This window comes from Platichthys flesus, chromosome 2 (assembly GCF_949316205.1).
Source record: "Platichthys flesus chromosome 2, fPlaFle2.1, whole genome shotgun sequence".
Taxonomy (NCBI): domain Eukaryota; kingdom Metazoa; phylum Chordata; class Actinopteri; order Pleuronectiformes; family Pleuronectidae; genus Platichthys; species Platichthys flesus.
The window spans coordinates 22,835,721-22,856,793 of NC_084946.1; the positions used below are offsets into that span (position 1 = coordinate 22,835,721).

General features: G+C 41.3%; 1 protein-coding gene across 1 annotated transcript; it reads right to left on the reverse strand.

Moving 5' to 3' along the window:
* Window positions 1-644: 644 nt before the first annotated feature.
* Window positions 645-18,367, reverse strand: ppm1j (protein phosphatase, Mg2+/Mn2+ dependent, 1J). The gene is made up of 10 exons (XM_062406565.1): window positions 17,689-18,367; window positions 9,756-9,870; window positions 7,511-7,840; window positions 7,300-7,412; window positions 6,939-7,023; window positions 6,084-6,202; window positions 5,683-5,746; window positions 5,044-5,151; window positions 3,140-3,291; window positions 645-2,621 (listed from the first exon to the last, which is right to left on the reverse strand). Exons 1-10 carry the CDS (start codon window positions 17,967-17,969, stop codon window positions 2,471-2,473), a joined length of 1,518 nt encoding a protein of 505 aa, XP_062262549.1. The 5' UTR covers window positions 17,970-18,367; the 3' UTR covers window positions 645-2,470.
* Between the last annotated feature and the right edge of the window lie 2,706 nt (window positions 18,368-21,073).

A 21,073-nucleotide genomic window follows, 5' to 3' on the forward strand; every position in this document is an offset into this window, starting at 1 on the left:
ACTTTTTGAAAGAAATACTTTTATGTGCAGTATCTTTACAGAATGATATAAACCTAAGTATCTCAGTATATTTCTCCCATTAGTGTCAGTATTATGGAAGATGATGATGAATATAAATGCTTGACTTTGACATTTGTTCTTATTTGATGTAATAAAAGCTGCGTTTTAAGTCAAAGTCAAATGTTAAGTCTCAGGAACTATTTTCAAGGAACTGAATTGTTTTTGCAGATCACTGTTCGCTTGTTTTAAGAAAAGTCACAGCCCAGTTTGAAGCAAACCATCAGAATACAAGTTCAATACCTCTCTACACATTAGAATTCAATATGGGCAGAGAAGAAAAGGTATTAAGTATTTAAACAATTATAAAGTTAAACTATTAACAATCAATATTTAGGCATTGTGCTACATAAAGAAAACGATGTATCATTGATACTTATATTTAAATACTTTACACTTATATTTGAATATTGTTTTCTCCTGAAACTCTTTTACAGAGAAATGTTGAGATTAATTATGTCCTTACTGTTTGTTCTAATTCTAACTAATGATGTGAATAACTATCAAGTCAGGACTCATTAATATCATTGATGTCTGTTGGTCTGAGATCCAATGACACGAGAGTGTAAATCAAAACATTCAAGGCATTTGGGAAAAATCCGATTTATTTCTAAACTGGTCCACATTCCTCGTCTACCTCACATTTCGGTAGCTCGATTTCTAGGATGCAACAACTTTCTAAACAACAAACAAGTATGGATAGAAATGTAAAAAATATAAATGCGAATACTGCTTCCAACCAAAGTTGACTTGAATTATATGTGGATAACCTAAACAACAGCATAATACAACAGAAATGGTACAAAAGAGGTATCCAGTACATGAAAGGGCATTTAACATTCTTAGCTACGTCTATAAGGATCAAATTAGTGCAGAAAAAAAGTCCCTCTCAGTCTTAATAAGGCTTAAGTGTGAAGTTTAACACATCTTACTACATCAACACATTTATCCTCCAAGGGTTAAACCGGAGCTGATTTAAGGACAGCATGACCACTTCCTGTTAATGCCGTTGTACCAATATTGGCTGCAATTCCCCTAGAGGGCAGCAGCGAGGTAGTTCTCAATGAATGGAGCTCAACGGCAAATCGAATTTATTTACACGTGCTTCTAATTTTGCCAAATATAGTATTGTTTATATATATCTATTAAACATAATAAAAATGTTGCTTTGTTTTGCTGACAGTGAGAGCGATTTTGCCTTTATCGAGCTAGCATTCTGCTGACGCGTGCTAATTGGTCAGTTATGGATTAACGACTGTTTTCGAAAGGACACCGTTTCCTCGCCTCTCTCGGGGAGGACCAGGGGGGAACAGCCAAATCTAAATGTAGCGTTATTAACTTTATACAACAGGATCTGGTGAAACTAATGTTCTACCCTACTGTTCTACTGTTTCTACCCCTACTATAAAAAACAGAGAAATTTCAATGTTTCGTTTACTTGTTACCTGTTAAACAAAGAAAACGCAGTGAAATGGAAGGGAAAAATCCAGATGCTTTGTTTATTTTATCTGAACTCAAGCGAAACCCTCTGTTCGCTTCACGGCGATGAGTAAACTAAAACGATTCATCTTTGAGCACATTCAGTAGAAAGATATCACAAATCAACGGGCTACCACAGAGTGTGCAACAAGTTGTCAGGTGCCTCATTGATCAATACTGACGCAGAGGAGACACAGAGACGGATTCTGATCAGGTTCTGTGCTGTAAAGGTCCATTCCTCCTCTGTTTTTTAACGACCTCCATGCCTCTTTAAATGTACAGAAATGAGTCTATTATTTTTGTTTTGTTGTTTATCCTTTTTCTTTTTATTTGTACAGATCTCCATCCTTATGCCATAGCGGCATCTCTTTGGTTTCCTCACATTCCCTCCTGCATTCCAAGTAAGATTGTAAATTAGATTTTTTTTTGAAAAACAGAGTCACATTTAGGCCATGACCTGAAAAAGAAGAATCAGTTCAAAGGGTTGAGAAGCGGTCCGGCCTCGAACATGAGCAGGAAACAAAAATACTGCGAGGGTTTTTTAATTCTCACTGGCGACTGTTACAAACAGCAGGTCAAGGAGGCGGAGTTTGACTTGTCTTTATAACGTCGCTGAGAATCTTCTGTTACATGACGCTGATCGAAGGAGATGGGATCCCGGGTTTGGGACGGGGTCTGCTCTAGAGGTCGATGCTGCTCAGACCAGAGTCGTCGCTATAGGAAGGGTTCAGATATGTTTTAGGAGTCATACGTGGGTTGACACAGGGTCAGCGGTTCAATGAAATGTGTCATGTGACGAAATAGGTCAGCACGGCAAAGGTGTTTTTTCTCTCCCGACGCCCCATCGGTCCGGGGGGGTTCAGGGAGCTCGGAGGGACGGTTGGAGCGACCCTGACGAGTCAGCGCTGTCTTAGCGGGCCACTGCGGCATCACGTCATGTCTCTGACTCGCTCCCCCCCGCCAGCGGGATGACAAACACGGTTATGTCATCACCTGAGCCCAGTCTTTCATTGGGGAGCCTCCAGCCGCGCTCTTTCAGCACTCCTCGAGACCTCATCAGCAGGTCCTGGGCCGCCAGGGTGTACCTGTGTGTCACACCAACACACTCATTACACCAGTGAGACACACTGTAATTTAGAACAAGCAACAAACACACATACAACACACGGATTCATGTTTAATCAAGTAACTATATGATAGAAAACACATTTAGTAAATTTGTCATATTGTATCATATCAAAGAAACTTCACAAGGGGCCACATTAAGTTGCTGCTCTTTTTTAAATGGTCATAAGCCAAAAAGGTATTTTTGTATTTCATAGGTTGACAGAAGTTTTCTCACAAATAACCTTAATATGAAAAGTATAAATTGTATATGAAGATTGACGAAGCATCTCCACTTCCTCCACTCCCCAAATGGATGTATAGAATTCTCACATAGATCCTAATTGTTCACAATCTAGTGGACAAACTGAGTACACTATATTTAAGGATTTAAGAAACTGCGGTTTTCATGTCTTTTTCCTGTCCACGCAGCACATGACAGAATATGTAGCTGGAAGCAAAGCCTATAATGTAAAGGATTATTTGGCAGAGCGCATACCTCATGGGATCAGAGGGGTCACTGCCGGATAAGTAGGCTGACACAGCATCTGCCACTTCCCTGTCCGTGGTTACGTCCCACAATCCATCTGTGCCCATGACCAAGACGTCGTCTGGGCCGTGCTTGTTTTCGGCCATGTTATAAACTTTCACCTGAGAATGAAAAAGCAATATTTTCTTCACCATGCAGTTATATTAAAAAGACACACAAAAAAAACAACTTTGCATATGAAGAAGGCATTTTCTGATTGTGTGTGAATTTGTGCTGAAAGATTACTGGTATGCAAGAGACATAACCTCAGTTTGCAATAGTAAAGCTGCTCTTGTTTACTCACATAAGCTGAGCCACTTATTTCAAGAGACTTATAACAGGTTTCGTTTGGTTCAGCCAGAGTTTAAGCAGGAAAGACCTGATCATATTCCTGGAGCTTGACAGGGAAATGCAAAACCAAATCTAGCAAGAGGACGTAAACAGTCTTTGAATTCAAAGAAGCGTGACGAGTGTCAGGACTCTGTGACCTTCTGACCTTTTTCTCAAATGACGAGATCAACAACAACACTGCGCTTATTTAATTCAGGTTAGAGAATTTATGAGTTTTAAAAAGCAGGGGCGGATCTAGTATTTTTCTGAATCAGGGGCTATCATTTACACAGAGGGGCCATTTCTATGTCCAACATCCATGCACAATTCCTGAGTCAGTAAGGTCCCCATTGAAATGTTCAGTGTGTAGAATTTGGTGACATCTAGTGGTGAAGTTGCATGTTGCAGCTGAACACCCCTCACCTCACCCTCCCCTCCCGAACATGATAGAGAACCTGTGGCCTTCAGTTATCATACAAACTCAAAAGGTTTTTAGCTTGTCCAGTTTGTCCTCTTCTGTTAGTAAATTAATGAATCATTTAAAAATCAAACACTATTGACAGAACAGGGGCACTTTAGGGGCCAATCAGATTTCAGCTGGGCCCAGTGCCCCCCTGGTCCAGCCCCTGGATCCACCCCTGTTTAAAAGTCCTTAAATTAATCTTTAAACTCAGTTTATAAATACTTAGATGACATTTGTTAATATATAGTGCAATGGGAATCAGAGCTACAGTATCTGAGCACCTCTTGGCCGTATCACTAAAGTGTGATGTATTTACAAATCAAAGTTTAATCTGCTTTTAGCTAAAGCCCAAGACGAAAGCCAAAAGACTGTGCTGCCAATTTTCATCAGGCCTCTTCATGTTGTTTTTGGCGAAGTTGATTCTTGTTTTCTTCTTGGCCGCCGGCCGCAGACTTCCTGCAGTGACCTTTGCACCGTCTGATCAGTCACTGAAACACCAGTTTCCACAGAACAGTCTGTTTACCCATCTGCCTTTTTAATGACTAAGACGACAACTGCACCTCCTGTTAGTAGTAAGTTCTTCCTGTGACTCCTGGTTTCGTCTGCATCAGTGGATCAGCTTGTTTCAGAAGCCTATCGATGCACTTTTCTCACAATTGGATTTCTTACTTGACTAAGCAACACGTCGTGTGGAGACATGTTGTATAAGACACAACCCAGGCCAGGGGGCATATAGATGTGTTGTTCACAAGTAAATTGAATTTTGAATGTTGCCTTTTTTAAATTACTTTGATTGCAGTGATCACAGGCAAACAGACTTTTTCTACGGTTGTACTCACTCATTACTTTGAATTTGAAATCACACCGGACTGGATAAATTTGATTCTTTGCATCATATCTAAGTCTGTAAGACAGAGACAGAGCTTTGAGCAGTGCACATAGTTTCATTTTGAGTAACAGGCAACAAAGTGAGGCCCGGAGCCCGACGGCTTTTTGAACTTATCCTACAGACTCTGAGGAGGCTGAAGGAACAAAGCTCCCGTGACTCCAGAGCTGCTTCTCTTCTTCTCCTCACACTCACCTCAGGAACACATGAGAGGAAGGGCTTGATGTAGATGTTGGAGTTGTACACCTTCAGTTCATGGTCTCCAAGCCCGCGGGTAACGCCGATTGTGGCCATGACTCGAGCCTGCGGAGGAGTAAATAAGTGAAGTTTACTTTAATTTACAAGTCAACTTTCACGGAGCAAAGTCAAAAAGGGCCTAAAAAAAGAACAGTTTAAGAAGTCAAACAATAAAAGAACCAGATAATAAATCTTGATGCTACATTAGGAAAGTAGTTTTCGAGTTTTTAGCTTTTTTTCAAAGGTGTCACCAAATACAACACACACACACACACACACCCACACCCACACACACACACACGCACGTTATTGTTCTGGGTTGTTCTTTACTTCCAGGAAAATCCACATGTGAGGGATTATTTAGGAAAAAAATCTATCGTGTAGACACGTGATGAAATAATAACTCAGTCGTGAGGGGAACAGAACAAAGTATCTCAACAATGGAGGCAAATGACCAATGTATTTGCAGATATCATGTTTCTGTTGCTGATAATCAAATTGTCATAACTTCAAATTAGGAAATGATTCATAAATGGACAGTAATTTGAATATTGAATTGAAACTTGGATCTTGAAACTTTCTTTCGATGTCTCTTACCTTTTTCCCCTCCCCATATATCAGGGGGAATTTCAGATCATCTTCAACGATTGACTTGTAAGCCCTACGACAAAACAACAAACAGATGGGAGTTACTGAAACAAACACAATTAGTCCTTTGATCATTAGATAAATAGGAGGAAATCATTCAGGAAGTTTTGTTTTGTTTTGAACTAAAGTATAAAACAAAATACAGTAAAACTGATTATTTTGGGGTTTGAACACAAATCAAGAAACAATTTAAAATTGAAGAAAAGGCGTAAATGTTTATGTATTCTTAATTCAATGTTTTCCAAACTATAAATTCTCAACAGTCGACAGCCAAACTGCTCTGAACATTGATTGCACGGAACAAATTGACCATGAAACCTGTGAAAACATTGATTATGAATGGTGTTTACCAGCCGGTCATGGTGTGGTCCCTGTAGAGCATCTTCTTCCCCAGCTCACTGTGCTGGATCCTCCGAGGGAACTCAATGTGAGTGAACTCATTACCCAGAAGCTCCGGCCTCAGGAAGCCCTGCAGGGACACACACATTAAGGAGGCAGGATGCATCAAACCACAGAACAAAGAGTCTAAACGTCTGTCACCTCTGTGTAGTTGTTCAAATGTGAAACTCTCTGGTGTTGGATGTGTTGCAGACGGCCTGCAGAGCTGCGAGCTGGAGACTGAAGCCACTAATCATCTCCCTGTTTTAAGAGGAAACACCATCTGCGACTCAACTGCAGAACGAGCAGCTGCTGAAGAACATCAGGATGTTTCACTGTCCTGTAGGTTTCACCATCCTCAACCTCCAGGAATATCTTTAACATTGTGAATTAAGAAGTTATGTAACATTTAAACTGATTTCTTCACAGATCTAGATGAAAATAATCAGGACTTATATTTTTTGATTGCGTGAAAGTAGGGGCAGATCCAAATAAACATCTGGATCCAGTGAATTTGAATGTGGTTTCACAAGGGGACTTTTGGGCCTTGGTGGAGGTACATTCTAGTTTTCTAAATGTAACTCTTCTGTGACTCTGCATCATGTGAGGTAACTCCGCATTGTCATTGGCTGAGGGACAAGACGTAGACAATGCAGCCTTATGGGATGCTTTCAATTCTTTGGGCGAAAGAGGAGCGCTTGTTTTGATGCAGTGGATGTCCCTGATTAACGTGCATCAGAATCATCATCAATAAGAAATAGAGGTCACGTATAGGTTCTGTAATCTGTGTGTCTTTGGATATTTGTGACTTAAAACATAAAGAATACCAGATACTGCAGCCGCTGCCTCTCCGACTCAGGTGTGAACTCGTTGGTCATGGGAATCACTTCATTGTTCCGTATGATTATGGCCCTGAAGGGAGAAAGAGGGAGTTGACACACCAGTGAGACGACAGAAATACACATTTTCCCTTTTTTTAGTTGTCAATGCACACCAACACTTCACATGAGCTGGTTGGCTGAAGAGGATAACATGAAGCTGAAGTGAGCAAAATGAACCTCCAGGGGGCATAGGAGAAGCTTTGTTGGAGAGGAATTCCCCATGAGTATAAAGTTTCATGTAGTGGAGAGCCAGCTGTGAGCCTGAATTACATTTATCTTTATGTATTTATTTTACAGTTTTACTCACCTGCTGTCTCCAGCATTGGCCACATAAAGTTTCCCCATTAAATCAATGGCAGCTAGGGCACAGCACCCACCAGAGATGGCATACGATGCTTTTTCCTTCTCGATCAAGTCGTCCTGAAATACAGAAAAAAAGAGCGAGAGGCCACAAAATCACTTACAGATGTTTCAAGATGCAAAAGAGCCAAACTCCCAAAGGGCTTTGCTCTGCTCACCATCTGTCTGAAGGCCGTCTCTATGACTCCCATCACCAGACTCTCCAAACTAACCACCTTCTCCATGTGGAAGCGCACCGCCGAGTCGCTGATGGCATCGGGGTCCTCTGGTTCCTGGGAGGCCCCCTTCTTCGCGTCCGCCTGGTACGGGCTGCCGTTCTTGGCCAGGCAGATGGGCGGTGCGCTGGTGGGATTCTCCAGCAGGTGGCAGACTTCTCCCAGGCGGTCTCGGATGAGGCGGTGAAGAAGTTTGGAGGCCATGATGGCGGCCCCGGACCCCGCATGTCCGTCGAACACGCCCCAGAAGTGGAGAGGAATCCCTGTGCCATCCTACAAAGTTATAAGGACGTGAAAATGAATTCAATAAAAGGGAGAATTTGTATTAATATATAATAGTTGACTAATAATAATAATCCTCCAGTGAAGGGTGTGGTTTAAAAAGCTCCAACGAGATTATATCTGTGAGCAGAAGGCACAGATTTGCGAAGGGTTTACAGGCTGTGAAACTGCAGCTGGTGACGTTTTAAATGCTACACAATATGTTGCATCACAGTAAATCTAGATTATAACATTATTGGAATTGTGGCAAGATATTACAAAATATTTTCTTTTAAAGCCATTATTAAACACTATAGAACATCAGTGTTAGTGTAATAACAAAAGCAACGTATCTGTCCAAGCCTACGGATCTGCACACGTGATGAACAGAATACAGAACAATGTCAATGCTGCAGGGGGCGACAGAGAGGCAGCAGCACCTCCGGGTTTGCAGACATGTTTACAGGCTGAGTGGGAGCAACTGATGCACATGCACAAGACATCTGCCTACTCCTCCCATGCCAGAAAGGGGGGGATGGGTGCAACAAGGGATGATGTAATTCATTTACACAAAGTGGAGGCCTGTGTGTGCGTAAGTGTGTGTGTGTGCAGGTCTTTCAGGGCCGTGACGGACTATAACAGATATTTATCGACCAGATGAGTAAAACTTGTTTAAGAGGAAAACTACAATTATGTCCTGTGTGTGATGGAACCAGTCAAAGGGTCCACGGAGACGAGGTGAAACAAAACATCATCATCACCATCTTCATCATGCTTTACCAGGTCAGGGGCCTCATTTATAAACCAGTGCAAACGATTCATGCTAAATGTGTATGTGCGCTCAAAGGTGGGAAAATGGTGTACTCTCAAAATGGCGTCTGAAAGATCTGATCTCTGTTTATAAATGAGACAAAATTTTGACCATTAAGGGGCAAAAGACTATCAACACATCATCAACTTCCAAGATGATTATTTGAACTTGTTAAAAAACTATTAAACACCAGTAAACTCTGTCTTTTAGCTTTGTTTTTGGTCTCCACCATCTCCTAGGGGAAGTATTTGACTTTTTATCTGTCAACTGCTCCCCTGTGTCCCCCATAGATTATAAGAGCTCCCCAAAAGTGAAGTGAAATCCTCTTGGCCCTCCGCCCCCTAGTGGCTGGCTACTATACAGGTCACAAACCAAAGCCTCCTCCATGTGAGCGGATGGGACATGGGCGACACTAAAAACTCAAAGTGCACGTCCAAATATATTTTTTCAAATGCATCTGAGTTTAGTTTAAGCAAAAGTTATGTTCATGAAAAACAAAAGAATCATTTAAAAAAAAACGCTTTGTGAAGGGGAAGAGGAAAATTAAGAGTGAACTGATGATTCTCTGTGGCTTTGACCACTTTGATACAAGCACTTCCCTGTTCCACTGTTAATATCACTCATTGTATCACTGAACCCAATGTGACAGTATAAACTGTACACAGAAAAAACAAGCTGAGTTAAAAAGGCAAATTAAAGTTCTTAAATCCCCTGAAAAAATACTTCAGATATTTTGAACCACTCGTTCCTGAGGTTTGGGGAAATACCAGAGATGTTTGAAATCACGAACAGTGTAAAATGATACGTCCCACAGGAGAAGGAGGGGAATTACAAGGTGAATCCATTGAAAGCAAAGGGGATGAGAAAACCCGGGCAGTTTGAAATCAGATATCAACGCAACCAAAGAAAGTGTGAGGAGGTTAAAATGCATCGCTGTCAAGTCCACTCCGCACAATTTAAAATACACTACTCTCTTCAGACACCCTCAGGACTTATTGTTCGCTGTTTCCAAAACATTATCAACGAATACTTATCGGAGCCGTCGTCCTTTGACCAGACATTTCCTCATTCCCTGAACTCCAGTGCTGGTGTTTGAAAGCTCGGCCCCTCGCTCACCCCGTTATCCTCCAGCAGGGTGGAGTTCCTGTGTTTGCCGCTCGGCTTCCTCACGAACAGCTTCTCGGCGGACGCCTGGTCCTCGTTCAGCATGCTCTTCCCGGCGTTGATCACCCTGACGGAGACAAGAGGCGGAGGAGGAAAGGTGAGCCGGGAGTCAGATTACTGATAGTGTTTGTTCGCAAAAAAAAAACTTGATTTACAGCAGACAGGAAGATGGAGAGAGGAGAACAGAGTGGGGAAAGAGTGGAGGCAGGATGCACTCGTGTCCCAGAGGGAACTTGGAGGATGAATAAAGTGTTTTTTATTATGAGCTGATGCCGGTGGAGGATGATGCTTTCAGAGTAATGCAGTTTCATTCTGCAGTGCTGCAGTGAACTCCCCTGGAAGAGCAGGGACGCAACGTGTGATGAGGATATGAGACAATGTGCTTCAGAGGTTTGTAAATGTATAAAAAATAAAACTGTAAATAAAAAAGGAGGTCACTCTGTAGAGCACATACCTCTGCAAGGGCCCAAGACCTTCCTTAAATTGAATGAAGCTGCACCAAGTTTAAAACACTCATAGGTATCGGTCTCCTAAATGTACCTGAGTCTTCTCATCGAGATCAACGAATTACAACTAGGAAGATGTGAAAATGCATGAAAATCTGTTGTGTAGTTTTTGCATAATCCTGCAGACAAACAAAGAAACTGAGCTAAAAACTACTGGAGCTAAAACTACTGATTTCCTTGAAACTCGGTGAAAGGATGTTTCAGGGAAGAACCCATTCGATTTTGGTGTGGATCAAGATCAAGGGGCAGTGACAGGTAAATATTTGTTATCACTTTCTTTTAACATTATGAATAGGTTGTGACATTCCACAAATTTCCCAGATAATTCATTGATATTAAAAATAAAAACCAGGCATTGATGTTTGCAATGTATTACAGCTTGAATTGAAGGGGATTTTTCTCAATGGGTTTGTCAGCTCTTTTTTTTTTTTTTTTATCATTCCCCATTTTTTCCATTCTGTCCCTTATCTTCTTTATTTTTATTTGATTTATTTATTTATCTTTTATTTAGTTTGTCACTAATTGTATTTTAGTTTAGTTTTTCAATATCTGTAATATCCTCTTATTTCATGCATTTTCATTTCATATTTGTTGTCAGGTCATGCATTTGTCGTGCATCTTTGCTTTTTAACTAAGTTTAAGTCTAAGCTGGTCACATACAATATTCCATATGATCTCACCTTGACTTTCATATAACATCATTTTTATCGACAGTTAATAATAAAAAATACTGATGAGATCATCTTTAACTGCAGCACAAGCAACAGCAGTGCCACACTGTGCAGATTCTGAACACGCAACTCCAGCAACTTCCTGATTGATTTTCATATTGTTAGTGGCAAAATATTGTCTGCCTGCACCAGTCGTTAAAAAACAGCACAGTTTGCACATTTCTGTTTCAGTGTCACAGAGAGAATAAACATTTTGTGGACGTGCAAACATTCAGTGGTCGAGTCCTGTGAGCTTCAGGCCACATGAGACAGACTCAGACCGGATGCTGATTGGACCTCATGCTGATGCATTACGTAACATCTTCAGTTTCAATTATAAATAAATGCCCCATTAGCTGAAAAGTACGACATAATACCTCCTGCACATTCGGAGTAATTCAAGTGCTGCCATTAAGACTCCTTTGGAAACCTGCAGGGAAGGGATCAGTAATTTATCAGCTGGGAACATCATGAAGGGAAAAGGAAAGAGAGACTGAAGAGGAGATCGTCAGTGGACGAAGCCGAGGACAAACTGTGCAGTCAAACAAAAGAAATGAGAGACAGGGGGAAAATCTCATCAAAACATGACCTTTGACCTCCCCCTCTGCAAATAGTTCATCTGATTACAATCTTTAGAGAAAATTGAAGCTGGCAGCTTTGATATCAGAAATATGAGCCAGTAAAATGCGCCCACTGCCCAAATCTGGATTATAAAAAGCCCTTTCAGTTTCCAATCAGCTGAAAGCAGTGGACAGGCACCACAGTGGACAGGCACCACAGTGGACAGGCACCACATTGGACAGGCACCACAGTGGACAGGCACCACAGTGGACAGGCACCACAGTGGACAGGCACCACAGTGGACAGGCACCACAGTGTCCTGCACCGCGCTCTCTGCCGTACGACTAATAACACAGAGGAATTCAGACTTTTTTCTTTATACCTGATAGTTTTCTGCTGAAGCCAGGCTTCTTTTATTCAGGATATCTGGACTCAGACAAAAAAAAACCTTTCATCCGTGTTGGAGTGCGATCACAGCAAATCCAAAAAGTTCTGCCAGCACACCATTTTCTTTTGAATTCTAAGGTTAACTATAGATTCAGCCTGACTTCACCTGGTGCTCGGTTCTTCTGTCGAGTTCTGCCTGACTGCTGCTGGTAGAAAAAAAATGCACTGAAGCTTTGAGGTCTATATGGAAAGCTGGCTTCAGTTTCAGGAAATATGCTTTTTACTTTCTGTTATTGGATGCATCTGTTCTAAGGACTGCAGTATGTTTGACTAGCTAAAAAAAAAACTCAGTTAAAAATACATACAAATAATAATAAAGATATCAATCAGAAATAATACATAAAAAGTCCTTCACTGCTGAATTATAGTAATAGAACATTATAACATTACACAACATATTTTACTAGATAGTAAATTACTTAATTGTGCTTCCACTTCGAAACTCCAGAGGATACACATAACTGAGTCACACTACTACGAGATAAACTTTTAACATCTAGTGCATCACTGTTGTGAGTATATATTACATATAGTGTCCATACAGATGTGAATATATAAATATAATTTTGTATTATTAATTATTTTCTTCTGTTTTTGTCCCTCGTCGTCAGTTACATGTGTTGATCTAATCTTGTCTCTGGTGGTGGAGAAGTTGACTCCTTCTTGCTGTGTAAGCTTCACCTCTCCCACAGCGAACAATCAGCAGCCAGTCGGTAATCACATGCGCTCAATGAGCTATAATTACAAATGATGCGATTCTGAAACACACGCTTGAGTTTTCCAATGATGTGACTTAACTCTCTCACATTTCTGCGTTTCGGTCACAAGCTTCCATCGCTTGTGACTGAAAACCCGGTATGTCCTATTTGCTGCAACAGTGTTTCTCGATTCTAAACCCTGTCACTCTAAGTCATACAGGGGAAGTTCAAAAGCAGAAGTTGAGGGTTCCAGTGAATTCTGTTATTGCAGAAGCTCGACCTGCAGACGTCATGAAATTTGATGAAAAAGTCTGCAGCTGCAAGTTTGATTCTCTGCTCTGCATTAAAATAATCTCTCTGGAAAAAAAGACCAATTCTCTAAATAGTTGTCGCTGTAGTTTACATACAGAGTCGTGAAATGAGCTCCAGGTCTCACACATCCTCCTGTTACAGGCATGTGAGGTCAGTCAACAACAGATCAGTGGCTCTGAAGTAACGCTTCTATTTGGATTTTTTATTATTTTTCATTTCCAATTTGAATTCTCTTAAATATTAACAAGTTTTGGCAGAGTATATGGTAAATGGACAACATTAATATAGTATTTGACTGTGCCTATAGACAGACAGAATAACATTGTAAAGTGTTTCTCTATACTCCTATAGACCATTTAAAACAGTCATGCACGGCCCTCAGAGATAATTTAGGGTTCAGTGTCTCACGGAAAGCGACCTCCAGTATGCTGACTGGAGAAGCTGGGGATCGAACCACCGACCTTCAGGTCAGTGGAAGAAACTCTGAGATACAGCCAACAACATCGATGTGTTTGAGGAAGTGAAGGTGCAAATGAACAGACACAAATGTAACTAGAAGTCAAATTAACTTTTCTACATTAGTAAAAGTAAGTAAGTACTTTCTTTTGAATATACTTAAAGTATTGAAAGAAAAAAGTAGTAAGCGTATTCACTAATGCAATGTCGAATACATCATCATGGCTGTGTCTCGGCTGCGGCCTCTTCTGATGCAAACATGGTTAGATCACTTTAAAAGAGGGGGGGGTCTGATGTTACCTGCCTGCTCTGATTGGATCACAGTGGACGAGTGAATCTCTCGGACCGAATGAAGTGGAGTAGAAAGTATCGATTTTGTATTTGCTGATATATGTAGTAGAGTTCAAGTATCTGAAATAAATCTACTAAAGTACAGATACATGAATGGAAAGTTACTTGAATATATCCCACCACTGCTTTTGGTCACTAGGGTGTTTTAAGGAATTTAGTGTTACAGATAAAAAGTGTGGACCTGTATCTGATCCCTCGGCTCCTGATATGAACACATTTCCCAGTGTAACCCCGGCCGGTTTGAGAGGCGTGCGACACATTCAATGTGAAAGAGATAAATCCCTGGTTGCTGCTGAATGAAACCACCTCAGTTTGGAAGTTGGCAGCCGGACAAACTCTGCAGGGCCCCGACATAAAGTCTTCATCTGTGGTGTGAGGAATTATTCCGGTCATATTCCGGATTCCTTTTCAGGGAGAGGAAGTTGCTCGTCATGGTGCAAGGAACATGGTGCAATGCTGAAATGCAAGCTAGTAGGTGCGACCTGACAGAAACAGACAGCTACAGTACAGCGGGGGATTAACTGTTGTTTAGAGCACGAGTCGGGTACTGTAATTAAAACCTGCTGCAACTTGTAAACTGCGCCTCGGCATCAGTTCAGGATCTGGACGCAGATCAGTGTCGATGAGAGCATGTGAATTATGGGAGTTAGAAGACAGTTTTTGAGGATACAAGTCAAATCCAGTTGGATAATGATGTTTTCTTTGTTTATAGAACAAACACTGAGTGAACAACCTATAAGGGATATTTTCATGATATGACATTGCAACTACTGTTTGTCAACATCTCCCTTTCTTTAATGTTTGTTTGTCCACTTATATCACTTTGATCATCTTCAGTAAAAGTATCCCACCTGTACTGTAAAACGTAAGTAACTAAGTATTTGTTTTACCTTGAGAAAAAACTTTTGAAACTGAACAAGAGTGAATATTGGAGCATTTTCAACTCATTGGCAAAAAACAAAAGAGGCCAAAGAATGCAGGACAGATGTTGGCCTGGGGTTGTTGTTACTGGACAAAGTAAGTCGTGACTAGTGCTTGTTAACTTTGTTTTGTGCTGTTGTTCTTGACATTGTGTGTTTGTGTCATTAAAGATGTTGACTCGCTAGCTTTATCATCAGAGTCCAGGCCAGGTTCTTTGGCCTCTTCCCCACCAGCTTGTAAGCAGATGCACATGTGTACAGCTGTTAGCATGGGGAGCTTAGACCGCATCTTATATTTACGTCTGAGTACAGCCAAGAGAAAATCTTACTTTTGGTTGTCGCTGTAATGTAAAGACCAAAATCAGGATATTTTTCAGCATCTAATAATTTGGCTAAAAGTGATTTGTGCGTTGAAAGAATCTCCATCTTGTTACTCCTGTATTATTTAAAACATGGATTTATCACATAAATTATAATGTGTAAAGTTGTAGACTCTATTTATACAGGAATAATAGATATACACATTTGTTATAAAACCTATTTTGGCTAAAACTGGAGAAAAGAAATCCATGAACTCTGATTCTACAAAGAGGACTATTCTAATATTTGCTTCCTCCCTCTCTATTTCATAATTAGTGCAGACTGGCCGGGGAGCTCGCCTCTATCTCAACAGGTCTTAAATAACCATTTGACAGAAGTAGTCTCACACAGGATGAACTATACTCATTATCCGGTTCCTCCTACACTTGACTGACTGGTCCACACATTACAAAATACTTTGGAAATTAAACGTCATAGAAGTAAGCGTGTACTGTGTGTGTAGAGTAAAATTACAAACGTCTCCACCCGGGTGGGGTCAGGCCAAAACAACCAAACAGGTATGACCATGAATAGTCACAAGAATAAAAGACACACACTAATGGAGTGACCTCAAACTGAAGACATGGAGGACGTCAGGACAGACGTTCACCTCCACTGTGCCGAACGTTTCGCCAGAGACTGAGGTCCAGCCGATAGATAATCTCTCTGCTCTGTAGGGATTATTATTTCAGGCAGATTTTGAGGTTATGTCATGTTTTTGAACAGTCTCCACACATCAGAGATAATTTACAGCTTTGAATGGGTCTTCTTTCAACCATTTTAGCCGTGTGAGTGGATTTATAACTGATCAATCCCTAATAAACACTGCCGCAGATTCACCCACTATCCTGTGTTCTGTAATACTTGCTTATATATGTTATGTGTATATTTTGAAATCAGCCATTACCAGCCTATGTGGGACATGTCTACTTCATCCCCAGGTCTCAGCACGACATGATTTTGAAAAGTGTTAAAAACTGGACCTGGGGCCTGAGGAGTCGAGGGAGATTGGTCTGGATGTCAGTGTCCCTGTCAGTGATTCCTCAGATCACAATAACAACAAGGAGCGACACAGACTGGCAAGGAACCAGGGCTCTTTAGAAGTGGAGGTCTTTTCCCCTCCAGAGGCCTCTGACATGGGCATTAGTGTGGTGGAGGAACATGGTCCTGAGCCACATCGGTTTGAGCCATTGGCTGCAGCCAGTGGGGGGGTGTAGGCCGTCTCTGAATGGTAATGTGACGTTGTTCGCTTAATGATAGCAAACAAGTTTGAGCAGTAAACTGTAAAGATAAGTAATCACCAGGAATATCTCTTTAGCTCTTACCCGGAAACGTCCAACAAAACAAATTTAAAGCGACACACAGCCATCCCCTCAAAAACACCTCAATTAAGGGATGCTTTGTAATGTATGTGCATTGTCCCATTAGAATAAACAAACAGCTATAACCTTTATAACCTGATTAGAGCCATAATTTGCAGTATTTTCAAGAGTGGTAATCTGCTGTTTTCAGTTTTATTTGGGACCCAGGGCAGAGGGTGTGTGGACTCTCTGGATTTCCACTCTCTCTACACTAAACGACCGGCAACAACTGATGCATGACCAGATCAGCCGATAACACTGTGTTGTAAACAGCGTCGCTATAATGCTGTGATTATTGTTTTGGTGACATTGCATCAAAAGTGACTCGCAGGTGACGCTGTACATTCCCACACAATAACCTCCTCCTTCTTCTTCTTTTATTTTTCCATCCTCATCCGACCTTTCTCATTCATCCCACTGATCGTCACAGATCTCACCCCTGTCCCCCCCCCCCCCCCCCCCCCCCCCCCCCCCCCACCGTTGAGACTCCCTGTAATGAGTCAGCCTGTTTTTCTGCCTCTGTAGAGGATCGTGGAAGGCAGCCAGAGGTTGTATATTACTGTCAAGGACTGAAGCGGTTCACTGCTTCATAACACAACGTCTGAAAGTGTTTTCCCCCTCAGAGGGGGGAAGCGCCTGAACAGCACAATCTACCACAAGAGTGTGAATGAAAGGATGCTGCATTGTTTCTACCTGTCGGAGCACTGCAGGTGCATTGGCCTACGAAGGCACCTGCAGTAGAAACCAAGTGCACAAGGAGTGGAGTTGTGCACAAGTGCTGCAAGACTAAAGACTAAAGATATGACGTGAAGTGTGAAGCACAGACACAGACACTAAAACCCCCCTGAGGCAGCTCAGAGGCTTGTTATGCAGAGGACAGGTAGACGTTTCCTGTTTTCAGTCAGGTGACCCTGAGGTGAAAGGCTGCATTCACAGATCCGTGAGCACAGACAGGTCAGGGTAATACCAGGGAGTGTTTTGCAGTAATTACAGGTCAGAAGCACTGGTTCACATGCACCTCAGCAGCAGCTCAGGGGAGGAACAGTGCAGAGGAGGCTACGATAGAGGGAAAGGGCCATGTTGGCTGGTGCAGCAGCTGCCGAGGCTGCAGCAGACCTCACACCTCTCTACATAACAACATGTGAACGTTGTGGTGTTGTGGAAGAGCTGTTGTTGTGTTGTGAATGCAGCGGGCCCACTCACTCTGCGTATCCCGTCCTCCAGGGAAGCCTGCTGCCCCTCTTCAGTGTCAGCACCGGCCGTGACGCGTGCTCCGTGGAGTACTGCAGGAGCTCCGGGGTGAGCTCCAGGAAATCCGGCCGGCCGTAGGGGAAGCGCGGCGGCAGGCTGTCCGCCCCGCCGCTGCTCTGGCTGCCGCCGCCCGGGTGATGGTTGTGGTGCTGGTGCTGGTGGTGGTGGTGTCCGTGCGGCATCATCCCCCCCACCAGACTGGACATGGCGTTTTTAACTTTGCTGATCATCATCGGCAGCGACGCTCGGGGCGCGGGTGAAAACGAAAGAGGATCAGCCGCGATGCGAGGTGGTGACAGAGGAGCAGACAGACAGATGAGAACGCGTCCAGTCGGGGACGAGGATCATTTCAGGAAGCGAGTGTCTTCTCCTCCTCGGCCCCATGTGACAGATTCAGGCTTTATTCTTCTCCTCATGCGAACGATCGAGAGCTTCGGCGGCTGCGCTCAGACTGAGATCCAGCAGGAGGCTGCGTCTGCCCAGAAGGCTGGGCTTCACCCCGGGGGCTGGAGACTGCACACCGTCACAGGAGACAGCGTGTACCGTTAGAAACACATCATATATCATATACAGTCAGAATAATCATCATATTAAGGTAAAACAACTCATTATATACAGTTAGAAACACATCATATATCATACACAGTCAGAATAATCATCATATTAAGGTAAAACAACTCATTATATACAGTTAGAAACACATCATATATCATATACAGTCAGAATAATCATCATATTTAGGTAAAACAACTCATTATATACAGTTAGAAACACATCATATATCATATACAGTCAGAATAATCATCATATTAAGGCAAAACAACTCATTATATACAGTTAGAAACACATCATATATCATATACAGTCAGAAGAATCATCATATTAAGGCAAAACAACTCATTATATACAGTTAGAAACACATCATATATCATTTACAGTTAGAAACATCATCAAATATCATATACAGTCTCAAGATACAGCATATACAGGCAGAAAACATTATATACAGTGAGAAAGACATCATATATCATATACGGTCAGAAGAATCATCATATACAGGCAGAACAAACATCATTATATACAGTTAGAAACATATCATACTGTCAGAAGATACAGCTGTACAGTTAGAAACACATCATATATCATAAACAGTCAGAAGAATCATCATATACAGTCAGAAATATATCATAAACAGTCAGAAACATTTCATATACAGTCAAAATAATCTGCATAATCTGCATGTCAGAAACACATCATACACAGTCAAAAAATATCAAATACATTAAAAAACATATCACAAACTGTCTATCAAGTCTTTATTAATTAACAATTTTCCCACAAGGTCAGAGGTCAAAAGGATCCCTGGAGGGGTGTATACCCAATGAACGAAAGATACACATGTATAAATATATGCCTGTGTATATACACATAATATGTAAAACTAATTTATAAATCTCTACTGGATCATTACTACTGAAGTTTTGATAACTGCTCATGTTCTTTTAAAGCATGTCCTGAAGATCTGACTACAGATCCCAGTGTTTCATTTGGTTTTCAAAGTGGATTTTTCTAAATGATAGGGAGCTGGTCCGTGATTTCACAATATCAGCTGTAGCAGAGCTTGATTAATATACTGACCAATCACTGCAGTTGTTTGTACATCTATTGATTTGGCGTTTCAGTAGAAAGTGTGCACACTGAAAATATGTGACCACTGATTTAACTGGGACACAAAGACTGGAGTTTTTAGTGGAGAGATGTTGTTCTGGTGCAGTTATTGAAGAGGAGCACCCTGTGTTACATGATGACTTTTTACCTTAAGGTCAGAGTCCGTCTTTCAGCTCGCTGTGTTCAAGGAGTGAGTTTGAATCTAATTACTGGTACAAATCACTGTCACCAGGTCAACAAAACATCCACTGTCCTTTCCTCACGTCCTGCTTGTCCAATCACTCCAAACTAAACATGTCAACAGAGCCTCTTTGTGGACTTTTAATCTTTGTTACTGGGGATTTTACTGACCTTTGGGAAGAGGCAGCTCATAAAGTTTATTCTTCATTAACTTAACTCTCCCACAGAAGCATGTTTCTGTTGTGAACTCGATTAGCTGGGGAAATAAAAGGAGAAAGCAGAAGCAAAGGCAAATTAAATCACTAGATATATTTACCCAGGTACTTTTCATTTATTTGGGTAGGCTATTTCATTCTACATTTTACACACATCATTAAGTTTCCATTGTATAACATATAACCAAACGGTTAATCAACTACAGCAGTAAATTGATTCTTGAACATAAATTTATCCTTTCATCTCAGTAGGCTCCATAAAGTAGGCCCACCACTACTTGTATTCAAACCTTGTGTAAGTATTTGCATTTGGTATTTAAGAAAAATATATAGTAAAAACTGGTTCTTCTTTTCTTCTTTTCTATCTCTAAGAAAAAAACCCTAAACAAAAGTTTAAATAAAAAAAATGTTTATGTATAAATATTAGAAAAAGTGAGTAAATAAGAAGTAAATAGTGAGTAAATATATACTGTTTTTTTATTTTATTGCTTTTCTTATGTGGGTTGTATTTATTGTGTTTTTATGTCTTTATGTTCATTGTATGCACCAATGACCAGAGCAAATTCCTGGTAGGTGTAAACCTACTTGTTAATAAATACTTCCTGATTCTGATCTGATTCTGATTAAACTTATTTGTGACGGAGAAACGTTTGTATCTGTGTGTTTCCTCCAGTAGATGGAGCCAAAGCACTATCAGATGTGGTTTGAGAGCAATGGCCCGAAGATGTTGAGGAAAAAAACTATTTATTCATCTGTTCAAAAGAAGGAGGTCATATCAGTCTCACATGTTCTAACTGAATCAATTGTGACTATTTTGTAGGAGCCACTGGTTTCATTGCTGTCCACAACATCACATGCTGGCAAGTGATAAAAGAAAATGAAATGGTTTCCTGTGCCTCGAGGGAACAGAGGAGAAAATGTATTTTCTCTCCCGGAGATGAAGGAGGCTACTCTTAGCAGCAGAGGATGAAGATGTAATCTCTCTACTGATGAATGAGCCAATGCTGCTCTGTCAGAGGCCGCTGAGCAGTGATCTTCCTGTTCACACTTCAGAAGAACCAGTTCAGACTGCAGAAGAACCAGTTCAGAGTTCAGTTCAGACAGATGGAAATCAACGTAGATCATAGTTCACATTTTAGGTCGGCTCTGGATCAAAGGAAAACAGAAAAATGACACCAGAATTTTTTATGTGATTTATCTTTGTGTGTGTGTTTGTGTTTGTGTGTGTTTTACTCTTGATAAGGGTTAAGAACCGATGATGTCACACCTTGTTA